Source organism: Meriones unguiculatus, chromosome 1, assembly GCF_030254825.1.
Source record: "Meriones unguiculatus strain TT.TT164.6M chromosome 1, Bangor_MerUng_6.1, whole genome shotgun sequence".
NCBI classification, from domain to species: Eukaryota; Metazoa; Chordata; class Mammalia; order Rodentia; family Muridae; genus Meriones; species Meriones unguiculatus.
In genome coordinates this window covers 129,164,350-129,178,449 of record NC_083349.1, presented here as the reverse complement: position 1 = coordinate 129,178,449, position 14,100 = coordinate 129,164,350, and the positions used below count along the sequence as shown (strand labels likewise).

Genomic DNA, 14,100 nt, shown 5'->3' with positions numbered 1-14,100 from the left:
TGCTTCATAGAGATAAAATGTCATTCAGAATGGGAGGGGCGATGTGGTTGTTGAGGGATATTTTGAGGTCATAAGAAGGCTTGAAACTTTCTTATTCTACCCGCCATTCCAGGCCATTGATGTTGCCATGCTATTGCCTACTGAAGTGGGTGGATGGATGGTGGCTGAATGATAAAAGGGTGGGTAGGTGCTTGGATGGATGGATGGATGGATGGATGGATGGATGGATGGATGGATGAGTGGTGACAGTGGTGGTGGTGGTGGTGGTGTGTGTCTGTGTTTGTGTGTGTGTGTGTGTGTGTAAATACACACACCCTTGAATATGCAAAGGCATGAAGAGTATGCTACATGTCTCATTCCTTCCACCTTATTCCCTTAAACCAGGGTCTCTCACTGACCATCCAGGGAGACTGATAGCAAGCTCCAGCAGTCCCCCTCTCTCTTCCCCTAACCACTCTGGGATTCCTGATAGACAGGGTCATCCTGGCTTTTCTACACGTATAGGGGATTTGAACTCAGGTCCTCATGCTTGTTCATCAAGCATCTGACTTGCTAAGCCACCATCTCAACCCTGTGGAGAATTATGTTAGTAATTAAATTCAAATTTGTGACCTGGAATGGACAGACCAGCAAAACAAGGAAGGCAATTCCATATGATTAGAAGAAAATATTCAAAGATAATGATGAGGGTCACATAAAGCTGTCAGAACTGTCCAACATACATAACAGTTCTGATGTAGTGGATCTATAGCCAGGAAGTCAGCCTCCCCAAATAGGAAGGTGTCATTACTGACAAAGACTCAGTGTAGGGGTCTGTTTGCACTGCAATACTGACATGCTGGGAATAATAGATGGAAACCATAAATATGGAGACTACCAGGCTGAGCCACACAACACACAGAGTTTCACTGAGATCCCGGGGTCTCAGTTTCAGAAGGAATTTGTTTTAGTTATGTCATTGGAAGTTTTGGTTGGTTGGTTGGTCTGTCTAGCTCTGTTTTGTTTTCTCATGCAGCCTCATGCATCCCAAGCTGGTCTCAAATTCATTCTATAGTCTAGGGTGGCTTTGGAGTAACCCTCCTGCCTCTGCTGGCCAAGGGCTGGCATAATGATGGCAGGCCCCTGGAGTGGGGAAAAGCTTACGAGATGTGCCACCACCTCATCCTTCTTGTCTCCTATAACATGAGCTGTAGTCTCCAATTGTCAAGGCCCAGGCAGGAAACTGCACAGATTCTCCACCTTCTCTGTGGTCATCTGGAGGAAGCTTCCCCAAAGGCAAAGGGTCTAATTTTACCTGGTGTGAGACGTGATTCAGGCTTCAGAGCTCCCTTTATGTAAATATTCCCGGGAATGTTGCTGTGTGGCCAGATCAGTAAATGACCGCTCCATACTTCATCATCTATTTGGAGGCAATTCTTTATAAATAAGTTATATTTTATTGCACCCATTATTAAGAATCATTAGATATTAAGCTAGATGTGTTGTGTCTTGGTGATCAGAGTTCCTGTCATTTTTATGGTTAGCAAGACAGTACAAATTCATAGTTACTTTGATGAATCCATTCATGAAGATGATAGTCGTCTCCATTTATACCTCTTGGATCAGTTTCTTCTTTAGATACCATATCTTCCTTGTCTCCTCCAGTTCAGGTCCTTTATTATTATTATTATTATTATTATTATTATTCAGTTATGAACTCCTTCACTACAACTTGTGGTTGAAAAGAGAAAGAATGAGAGTACCCTTTTGACTCTGAGAGATATCATTGGATAAAATTCGCCTTGAACCTCAGGAGTTACAACAGCAGAGTTACAATTCTGCAGCCCTGGATCTGAACTCCTTCAAAATGCTGAAGCCAGTCCCTCTGAGGAATCAGTGTAGCCAAGAAGTTCCTGTGTGTTTTCCTTGCTTCATTAGGTTTACACTAAACAAGTCTCAAAAGATTTGGTTTTATTTTGTTTTTTATCTTTAAAAGAATATAAAAAAATAGTAGTTAGCAAAGTTCTCAGAGAAAGGCCAACCTCCAATGTTCAGAGCCTAGGTTTAGCTTATGTACAATGGTTTGTGAGTCATTTTTATATCTGCGTATGAGGGGAGACTGTTCCAGAAGTCTCCTTTCAGCATTCCCTGTTGCCTGCTTCTATACCTTCATCTGGAAATGGTGACATCCAGGTCCCTGTAGCTAACCTTGGCAGGAGCGGTCTCAAAGTGGACGTGGCTGCTCCCAAACAAGCACATGGGAGACACATTTGAGGATATGGCTGCCAGTTGTTGGGTGGGGGCAGGGCAGCCTGTGAGCCTGTGGATCATCTGGCTATATCCAATGTATCCCTTCCCTTTTGTTTGCCTTAGCTGCTGTTCTGAAAACATCTCCAGAGCACTTTTCCCATCTGGTGGTACTGAGGAAGTTGTAACCTCTACAATATCAGGCAAACGCAGCCCTCTTCCCAAGTGGTGGGCTGCCTTCTGTAGTCTGGGCTCAACTTTCCACCCCTGTCCAAAATCAATCCATACTGTTTTTCAGTTCTGGCTTTCAGACAACTACTGGCTTCAGGCAAACTTGTATCTTGGTCTCCAAGATTTTGACTGTGAAGATCCCAGGCAATACTGCTTCAGCATTCTGGCCAGCCATGGGAAGAGCCATGTCTTCAGTGTGGAGCTGGGCAGTGAGCTGGCTGTATGGGAGAAGTCATTCCAAAGAGCAACTTTCATGGAAGTTCAGAGAACTGGGGTGAGTATGTCCTAGGACTCACACTTTTATCACTGTTAGCTTGTGGCAATATCTGACACCTAGAGGTTGGAGGATAAATAAGGCTTTGCTTTAGAAAAGTGAATTGTGAGAGATGAGTGGTTTTCATCTGAGTCGCCGTGTCAAAGCAATCCTCCACGCTGAGCAGGGCTTTCATTCGGTAAAGAGAGCCGCTGTCATGGGGTCCTGCGTCTAGGTTCTTGTCTATATTCATATTTACTGTGAGGAATCTCCACTGTGGAGATTCACCTGCCACTATGAGAGAAGTTTGCAGGCTGCAGAGCAGTCGACTTGGAGACAGCGATAGCCTGCACTGTATCACCTGGATGTGCAATATTTTAAGATACTTAATGGCTTTTTCCTCTCAGACTTAATGGCCCAAAGGAGAATATGATACAGCAATGTGTCTGAATTGCTTCTCCGTTCTTGAAGATACCAAATAAATCATCCACAAATGTAAATGTGTGTCCACCGAGAGGATAAGGAAGGATGCATTATGGTTTCTGTTATCATAAATATGGGGCTCTTCACAGGACATGTCCTGCTGGAGAAAAGAATGACAGAAAATAAATGAAATGATGCATCAGCCAAGGTCTGTCTTTGCCAAACTTCTGGGTTCATGACTAGCCTGGTGATGACACTAAGAGTGTGAACATAGAAACTAAAGATAATTGCTTCATCTCCAGCATGAAAAGAATCATTTACTTGTCACTTGGCTGCCAACGTGCACATGGCCTCTTTGATGTGCTGAGCCATCACTGGGCACTCATTAGCCGTGATTATTCCTTACATGTGAAGTCTCTCAGGCCACCAAATGCCCTAACATCTAGACGTCCTCAGAAGCTGAGATCGTCCCCTGTCCTGGCCATCACTCATGGTATGGGGTAACTGGCCCCTGATTCTTATTAGCATCTCAGAGCTAGACACCAACCTGGTATCCCACTTCCTACACAAAATGATATTGGAAGGAACATCCACAATATTTGGTCTCCTTCCTCAAGCACTTACTAGATGTGGTAACTTTGTAGCCACTGAGAAATCACATATATACAGATAGTCCTTGCCACCAGAAGGCAACTTTGAGATGCCCCTGGCAGGGAGGGAACTTGGTGACCACTTTTGCATTGATGACAGCAGGACACATTCTATTTTCAACATGGATGGTGCCTGTCTGGCCACTGCTCTACAGAGCTTCATGACAGGGATCTGAGACAACAGTCAGGTGGATGCAATCTCTCCAAAGGACAAGTGACAGTCAAGCAGAAGATGTGCAGAGATGGAGGGAGCTCAGTCATAGAACTCAGTGTTGGAGGAAAGGTGGTGGCCACTGGGAGATATTCAGTCTGATGGAGGGGTGCAACTGCAGTATTGTTAGAAAGGAGGACTTCTTACAAAAGGACAACAAGTCCTTCCTTATGTTCAGAACTGTCATTTTCTTCAAGAGGGTGGTGGCAACTGAGGGACTGGAGCCCTCACAGACACAGCACCTACTCTCCAGAAGTTTGACAGTGTTCAGAAAAAAAGCACAGGAGGTGTCCTTCTTTGTAAGGAGATTTGGAGAATCAAGATGTGAGCTAATGGAGAAAGACAGACACAGAGACAGAGATGCTGATGAAAATACTGTCAGCATCTAGCACTGAGCTTGTATAGGTCTTTCATGGTTGGTGAAGAAAGGAGTGAACATGTCTCTGAAACTGTGGAGCATCTCAAGGTTCCATTTCCACTTGTCACTCCCTTCTAGAAACCTAGGAATGGCCCTGAAGCTGTTTCCAACAGTACTCTATCTAGGAAGTGATATACAGTCCCTGCACTCCTGTGTTCCCTCTGGAAAAGAGGTGGACAGGAAAATGGATGCCTTTCTGATTTTCCAGCAAGCTCAACCCTAAACTTGCACTTCCTCCTTTGGTGACTAGTTAAAAGTCATTCTCTAAGCTACAGCGTGATTCCTGAAAATGATGTAGAGGCATCACAGACTGGCCTAGGAGTCCATACATGCTTTATGCCAGTCCTCCTGCTTTCCACACACCATTCTTGGCTTTTAAACATACTGAGAGGGCAACATTGATTTCCTTCCTGCTCCTTTTCATAAGCACATAAGGGCTCTATGGATTTTTCACGGCCACCTAGAAATTAAATTATAGGGGCATACCCTAAGAGTGTCTGTGCTATATGCCCTGTTCTAATCAGGCACACAGCCTCCCTAGAGACAAAATGAAATTATAGGAAAGTACCCTGTGACTGCTGTATTTCAGACACAATAAATACCAGTCTTCTTTGTTGATTAGCAAAGGTCTATTTATTTCATCCACATCCCATCTCTGCGTTCTCTTGTTTCGCTGGTTTTATGTTTACTAACTTGGATCTTGTCCCAACTTGAGATTTGCCTTTTTAAATCTGGATGCTGTGCATAATCGTAACGTTGATGGCATCGGTTCTTCTTGCCTGTGGTGGCTATGAGCTTATGTTCCTGCATGCAATAGCTAATTGATCACCTCTATAGAAAGTCTTCTTGGGGATGCCCTTTCGTGCCTCATGCACTCAGGACACCTTTCTACGGACGAGATCCTCCATATGTGTTGCCCATGTGGACCAGGCATCATGCAGAAAACCAAAGGTGTCATAGCAGCAAGTCAGAGCTTCTCACAGCACAGTCTCCTTGAGCTATGTTGTCTTATGCAATATTTTTCAAATAATATTCATATTACAGATATAGAAAATTGCTAAAGATCCATTGTCACTCAGAGACATCTAACATTTTCCTTGGGTCCTCTTTCTCCATTACTGCCTTCCAAATTCACATGAAGATACCTGCATTATAGCGGATAGCCTTCAAACTACCTTAATAGAATATTTTTATTAAAATATATATCCATCATTTGGGGCATACTATTCTACAGCATGAAACATTTTTATGCATTTTCTACATCAATTCCTCCAAAGTTTTGTTTATAGCACCAATATTCTGTTAGCAATTAAAATGGAAATAAAATACCTTTTTTATAATAACACTGAGCCAGCAAGTGTAAAATATCTAATAGGTTACTATCGGCTACACGTAGTAGGACTCACACTCCCAACGACAGTGAAAGAAAAGGTGGCCCTAGGAACTCCACACAGCTAGGCTTTAGACTGGGTTGTATTTGTTGGGTAACTATCCTCCTGGCTACAGATCACCTTTCAGAAGCAAAAGGTTTCCTATTTTTTAAAATTTTTATTTATTCATTCACTTTACATCCTGATTGCAGCCCCTTCCCCTCCTCCCAGTCTCACCCTCACACACTACTTCCCGCATCCTCCCCTCTCCTTCTCCTCAGAAAAGGGGGAGGTCCCCCATGGGTACAAACCTGTTCTCACACATTAAGTTACTGAAGCACTAAGTACATCTCCTGCCATTGGGGTCAGACAAGGCAGCACAGTTAGGTGAATGGAACCCGAGGGAGGCATCAGAGTCAGAGAGGGCCCCCGCTCCAGTTGTTGGGGGATCCACATGAAGACCAGGCTGTGCAGGTGCTACATATGTGCAGGGGGTCTAGGACCAGTCCGTGCATGCTCTGCTTGATGGTTCAGTCTCTGTGAGCCCCCACAGACCCAGCTGAGTTGACTCTGTAGGTCTTCTTTTGGAGTCCTTGACCCTTCTGGATCCCTTAGTCATTCCCCCAACTCTTCCATAGGACTCCCCGAGCTCTGACTAATGTTTGGGTATGGGTCTCTGCATTTGTTTCCATCAGCTGCTGGGTGAAGCCTAATAACTGACCCCAAAAATTCTACCAAAGAACTCCTACAGCTGATAAACACCTTCAGCAAAGTAGCTGGATACAAAATTAACTCAAAAAAAAAAAAAATAGTAGCCCTCCTTTATACAAATAATAAATGGGCTGAGAAAGAACTTAGGGAAACAACGACCTTCACAATAACTACAAATAATATAAAGTATCTTGGTGTAACTTTAACCAAGCAAGTGAAAGAATTTGAAGTCACTGAAGAAAAAAATTGAAGAAGATATCAGAAGATAGAGAGATCTGTCATGCTTATGGATAAGTAGGATCAACATATTGAAAATGACCATTTTTACCAAAAGCATATGTAATGCAATCCACATAAAAATACCAATACCAGAAGAGGCCACCAGATCTCATTGTAGATGGTTGTGAGCCACCACCATGTGGTTGCCACTCTTGCCTGAGGCGTCTAAAACAAAAAGGGGGAACTGTAGAGAGCTGCGGAATGCTGTGCCTTAAAGATGGAGCTGGTTTCCGCCTTCCACCTTCCTGATGGTGAGTGCTCTCTGTCACGAACAATTCCACATTTGGCTAAGGCTGAGGATCTGGCTTGCTTCCATGTATGTGGACCTATCTGCATTGCCCACGTGGCACGCTGGGGTTGGCTACCCAGAGGCTATTTAAGCTGTGGGCTGGCTTTCCCCAGGGTCAGATGATTGTTCAAGGTTCCTGAATAAACTGCATTGAAAAATAGATTTAAAAAAAGACCCCTGTGCCCAGATATATTTGCTTCTTGTGGAGCTCCTATACTCTCTATGTCATACTAACTCCCCCTTCTTTCACATGATTCCCTACACTCTGCTGAAGGCTTGGTTGAGTCTTAGTATCTGCTTTGATATACTGTGAGAACAAGCTTATTACTTGATTTACAAGTCATCTTCCAGGAGTACCTTAGTTAGGGTTTACTGCTGTGAGGAAATGCCAGCACCAAAGGCAACTTGATGAGGAAAGTGTTTATTTTGCTTACTCTTCCACGTCATAGGCTATCATCAGTGGAACTTAGGGCAAGAATTCAAGGCAGAAACTTGGAGGCGGGAACTGAAGCAGAGGCTAAGGAAGAGTGTAATTTCCTGGTCTCCTTATCATGGCCCCAAAACAGGGAGCTGTTGTGAAAGAATGTTGTTTAGTGACTTTCTTATAATGCTTGCCCAGCCTGCTTTCTTATAGTACCAAAGACCGCCTGCCCATCAGAGGCGCAGTATATGAATCAACAATCAAAAAATGTGCCGCAGATTTTCTTTTTTTTTTTTCTTTCTTTTTTTTTATTTTTTTTTATTTTTTTTTATCACTTACATTTTATTAACTCTGTATCCCGGCCGTGTCCCGATCCCTCATTCCCTCCCAGTCCCTCTCTCCCTCCCTCCCTCATCTCCACCATGCCCCTTTCCAAGTCCACTGATGGGGGGGACCTCCTCCCCATTCATCTGATCCTGATTTATCAGGTATCTTCAGGACTGGCTGCAAAGCCCTCCTCTGTGGCCTAACAGGACTGCTCCTCCCTTCGGGGGTGGGGAGACCAAAGAGCCAGTCATCGAGTTCCTGTTAGAAATAGTCCCTGTTCCCCTCACTTTGGGAAACCAATTGGTTACTGAGCTACCACAGGCTACATCTGAGTGGAGGTTCTAGGTTATATCCATACATGGTCCTTGGTTGAATGTCAGTCTCAGAAAAGACCCTGTGCCCAGATATATTTGGTCCTTGTGGAGCTCCTATCCTTTCCCCATCAGACTAACTCCCCTTCTTTCTTATGATTCCCTGTACTCTGCCAAAGGTTTGGTCATGAGTCTTTGCTTTGAAAACACTGCTAGTTAGAGTCTTTCAGATGCGCTCAGTAGACTCCTGTCATACGTTCAATGCACATCCCATCTGTCTTTCTAAATGAGGATTGATCATCTTACCCCATGTCCGCTCAATTGATTATCTTTTTTAGGTGTATAGATTTCATACAGACTAATTTTGGGAAGCGTTTTCTCAACTAGGATCCCCTCTTCCCAGATATGCTTGAATCGAGCTGACACAAACTAGCCAGCAGGAGGCACTGGTAGCTTATTTACACTTGGTTCTTCTCGGTTTATTTTGACATAGAACCCAATCCATATGCTCAGTCAAGAAAGGGAGGAGCAGCCCTGCTAGGCCACAGGGGAGGACTTTGCAGCCAGTCCTGAAGATACTTGATAAAATAGGGCCAGACGAAAGGGGAGGAGGTCCTCCCCAATCCGTGGACTTGGAAAGGGGTAGGGAGAAATTGAGAGAGGGAGGGTGGGATTGGGAGGGAATAGGGAGAGGGATACAGCTGGGATACAGAGTTAATAAAATGTAACTAATAATAACAAACAATAAAAAAAGAAAGAAAAAAAATACCAATACAATTCTTTACAGACCTTGAAAAGACAATTCTCAACTTCATATGGAAAAAAACATAATCAAAAATAAGAACAGCTAAGACAATCCTGAACAATAAAAGAACTTCTGGAGGTACTACCATCCCTGATTTCAAGCTGTACTACAGAGCAATAGTAATAAAAGCTGCATGGTATTGGCATGAAAACAGATAGGTTAATCAATGGAATAGAATCAAAGACCCAGAAATAAACCCACATACTTACAAACCCGTGATTCTTGACTAAGAAGCCAAAACCATACAATGGAAAAAAAGAAAGCATTTTTAGCAAATGATGCTGGTCTAACTGGAGGTCTGTAGGTAAAACGTTTTCTTCTGAATATTTAGTGGACAAGGAAGCATAACCAATTATTACATTCAGGTCTCTTCTTCAGACTGGTTCTGCTACCTTGAAACGGGAACTCAGCCGACCACACAGCTATATAGGGAACACCATTAGCCTCCACTGTGGGGACTGGGAAGACATCAGCTTCCCCAAAGCATAGTGGGAGAGGGCTGAAAGCATCTCAGTTATGAGAGCCCTATGGGAAAAGAGGGCGTTGGCATGACTGTCACACAGACAGCCTGAGCACTGTAGACTTCCTATAGGACAAGGGAATCTGAGTTCAAGTACCCAGAGATCATTAAAGCACATGGCATCTCAGACTGACTGGGAAAACAATATCGTGTCTTCATTTCTACATCTCCTGTACCTTCGAGCTGTCTGGTCATGTTTCTCAGTGGATACCAAAAATCTTGGATGTATTGAATACTGCGCACAATGTTTATTTGTATATGGCTACCTATATTAAGGTATAATTCACGGAGATTAGCAACGCCATGAACACAAGGACAATATAGCAATGATAGTGTAGTAAGTTATGTGAAGGAAACCCTCCTATGTCTCCCTGTCCACATGACTCTCCTAGTGATGACGTATGATGATGCAATGCATACTTGATGAAATGAAAGGGGCCAACGGAGGAATTGTAATATGTGATGTAGGCCCAGGCTACTATAAAAGAACTGTAAAAACAAGACTTGTCAACAGTGATGGGAGGATCGTGATGATTTCTAAGTCATTAATTGGAGGGAAGCACACCCTGTGTGGACAGGCTGGACAAGGAGAGGATTCACAGCCTATGTTGACCTGAGGGAGATGAGGCAGGAACTCTCACTATACTGCTCAAAATAGAACAGAATTCAAACTCATGATTTTTTTTTCAGGTATTTTTCATTTAATATTTTCCAACCACAGGTTCCATAGCCAACAACCAAGGCTATGGAAAAGAAAATGGGAGAAAAGAAGGCAATTGTTTCTAAATTGCATGTGATAAAATTAAGAGCAAACGGGTTGGATACGTGTGAGTTGACTAGCCAGTAAAGGTGATGTTTCATTGAGTGCGCAGTGACTGTAGGTGAGAAGCATGGTACATGGTACGGAGACTCAGGCCCAAGAGATTTGTCTGAGCAGTATTGCTCACACCTAGCTGCAGGCTTTCACTCATAGTTTGGAGACACCTGTATGCACATCCTGCCTCCTCCGCATCAGAGCCCTCGTGATGGAATTTGTTTTCTGCACCACTGCCATCACCACCCCACCTGAGCAGATGAAACAGGCTAACCCCCAGCTCTCTGTGCTAGAGATTACCTTGCACCTTTAAATGAACAGAGGGTAGCTGGGTTCTCTGTGACGCCTTTGCTGGACAGTGAGCAGCAAGGCTGAGTGCCACATGATTGAGGCTTTGGCTTTGACATCTGATGCTTTGATACCACTGTTCTTGTGTTTCACATCAAAGGCCCTCCGCTACACATAGGAACTGACTGCATGATGTCTCTAGGACTGAAAGACGATTTTCCGGAAGAGGCATTGCATGCCTACCTGATCTCCAGTGCTTTTCAAACCCTTACTTGCCTGAAGCTTGGTTTGTCTTTCAGTTTGTTTATATGATGAATTACACTGATGGATTTCTGTATATTGACCCACCCCAGCATGCCTGGGATGAAGCCTACTTGGTCGTGGTGGATGATATCTTTGATGTGTTCTTGGATGTGTTCTGCTCAGACAAACCTCATGGACATTTTGTTATTTTTGCGTTAAGCATGAAGCTTGGTATATGTGGAAGGGTTGCCACAGCAGGGCTGGTGTGGTTGGTGGGGGTATTTAGGTGCACGTGGCCAATGCCAATGCTCCCATATAAAGGAGGAAGAAAATAAATAGCCACACAGGAAAGGGGTGTAGCCTGTGATTACCATCATCCAAGGTCACATATTTTCCAGAGCTACTCAGCCTCCTCTGAAGATCTACCTGACTGTTGCTTCCCAGGCTGTCTGCTGATGGATAGAGAATCTGGAATGACATAGAGACCAGGAAGCCCCTTAGTATCCAGGAGATGCTTTGTGGTGGTTTCCTTTATAAATTGTGGCCCTGGTTGGGTGTGGTGAGATTACACCTGTAATCTCAGCACTCCTCCAGGAGGCAGAGGAGGTGGATCTCTGTGAGTTCAAGGCCAGCCTGATCTACAGCATAAGTCCAGGACAGCCAAGGCTAAGCAGAGAAACCTTGTCATGAAAAACAAACAAACAAACAAATAAGCTGGCCCTGTGTAGCCAGGGTGACATTCATGGACAGTCTAGAGATGAGTGAGATACTTGCCCTAATTTATTCTTGTATAAGCAGAACACAGGACAGAGCCAAACCATTGTGGCCAAACCATGACAAGATGTGTCTTCTAACTCTAGAGTTATTCAAAAGCAGGGAAGGCTGATTTGGAATAGCAATCACCAGATCTCTTATCAGGAATGCTTAGAGGAGAGTGTGTGGCAAATGGCTGACTCAAGAAGAAGCAGATGAGTCTACCCATAAGACTGAAGAAGCTGGAGTCACCACTTCATTAGCAAGTTGGAATATGTCACAGGCTTGTCAGGATCTTCAGTGTGGACTAATAGCTAGCATAGTCAGTGGTGCTCTGCTCACCTAGACGTTCAGGAAAATGCAACACAGCTGCATTTATAGCAACTGAAATCTGCAACAAATCCAAATTCATGTTAATCAAATAAAATCTGCATTCAAGGATGAAAGGGGATTCATCTGTTGGATGGTGTGTGACCACAAAGACAGCAGCTAGTCCCTCATGTGGGCTCTATGAGGATACCAGTCACTTCCCTTCCAGGAAAGAGATGGTGATAACTTTCATGTTGGGTGCCACAGCATGCATTTTGCAGGGACACTGGCTACAGCTACATCGCAGAGTCCTGTAGGAGGGTGCCCCTCCCCAAAGACATGAATCAGGAGCTCAGCACCAAGAAAAGCACTTGGTGATCTCCTGAGGATATGTGACTGGCCCACTTTAAGACTTCTGACTGGAAAGAGACAGAGCTAATCCTGGCATGGCTTCTCAGGTAGCAGAATCCTCTCCAACACCAAGGCATGCATTAAGTCATTAAACCATTACCATGACCAAATATATCTGGGCACAGGGTCTTTTCTGAGACTGACATTCAACCAAGGACCATGTATGGATATAACCTAGAACCTCTGCTCATATATAGCCTGTGGTAGCTCAGTAACCAATTGGTTTCGCAAAGTGAGGGGAACAAGGACTATTTCTAACAGGAACTCAATGACTGGCTCTTTGGCCTCCCCACCCCCCAAGGGAGGAGCCGTCATGTTAGGCCACAGAGGAGGGCTTTGCAGCCAGTCCTGAAGATACCTGATAAAACAGGATCGGATCAATGGGGAGAAGGTCCCCCCCATCAGTGGACTTAGAAAGGGGCATGGTGGAGATGAGGGAGGGAGGGAGGGACTGGGAGGGAATGAGGGAGCGGGACACGGCTGGGATACAGAGTTAATAAAATGTAACTGCTAAGAAAAAAATAAAATTAAAAAATAAATAAATAAATAAAAACCCATTACCATGAGTTCACTTATCAAATGTCATCTGTTGACCATCAAAACTTTCTGAAAACTGGAGGGCACATGTCTGGGTTCTGAACAAACCCAGAAGGACATTTTATGGATAAGTTTACAACTGTCATTGGTTATTCATCCCTTTACAACACTCTAGGTAACATCAACTAGGGCAAATTCCACAAAATAAGTAGAGTATCACAGAATAGGGATGTTCACCGGGCAGACTGGAGAGACCCACTCTTACCTAAAACTGAATGTCTTATCCACTCTATCCCTTCATTTCTTGGATTTTCTAGGTCCTCATTCATCCTTCAAGCATTAGTTGTTCTTTCTTGCTTACACACTCTTCTTCCAAATATGCTGACCATATCTTTTGTCACCTGAGAAAACAAACACTAACAGCCATCAGTGTTCTTCAGCAATGAGCAAAACCCAAGTGAAGATCTGAGTGTGGATGACGTACAGGGATTAGACTTTAGTGTGTGAGCGATTCTGCTATCTCTAGGCTCTCCTCTAGTTTCCATTGTCTTAGGTACTGTGGTAAATCTTTGTTCTTTTCTGTCTGATGGGTTCTCTGATGACCTACCCATCGTTTAAGATACCAGTGAGCAGCAGCTGACTAGGACCATCTCCTCTGGAAGGTATTCCCACCTTATAGGCAAAAGGTGTAGACAGGACAGGGCTGGTTCTGACCACCATAGATACCATGAGGTTACAGAGCAACATAGTTTCTGCACATTATAACTGTGTATGTGAGAGAGTGTGTTTTGGAGGTATGTGGGGGAAATGGATATTTGCTGACCTTACTTTGTTTATTTAAGCTAGCCAAATAATGGAAAAACAAATTTGCCTTTCCTTTTGCATGTTGTTTCTAAAGCGGTTACATTTTTATCTCTTGAGTGATACCACTAATTTAACTAATTAATGTTTAAAATACATGCAACATTCAAAAATGCAAAATACAATTCCCTAAGTGCTTCAGCTAATTTTCTAGACAATTTTTAGAGAAATATCAATCTTGGAGTTATTTCAAAAACCACTGTCAGTCAGAGAATTCCAATACCATGTGACTGCTACAGATATGTTTTATTTTTTCTTCTGAAAGGAAAGAAAACCTATAAGACATCAAATGAAATACTAAATAGTGGTTGGGGTAGATTAATGGGGTGATTTAAAGATTGTCACCACCTTAATACCAAAAGCAATTAAGTTTTAGCTTCTTTTAATTTTGTACACAAAGCAAAGTACCACAGTGCTGGTTTACTGTGCTATTTCCAGA

At 43.5% G+C, this 14,100-nt stretch overlaps 1 protein-coding gene across 5 annotated transcripts in view; it reads left to right on the top strand.

The window, feature by feature from the left end:
* Sntg2 (syntrophin gamma 2) overlaps nt 1-14,100 on the top strand; it is a 216,196-nt gene that overhangs the window by 157,577 nt on the left and 44,519 nt on the right. For all 5 annotated transcript variants that reach the window (XM_021643987.2, XM_060366668.1, XM_021643988.2 and 2 more), the window contains one exon: nt 2,525-2,731. In XM_021643987.2, the coding sequence (XP_021499662.1) occupies nt 2,525-2,731 (207 nt within the window). The remainder of the gene's footprint in view (nt 1-2,524; nt 2,732-14,100) is intronic.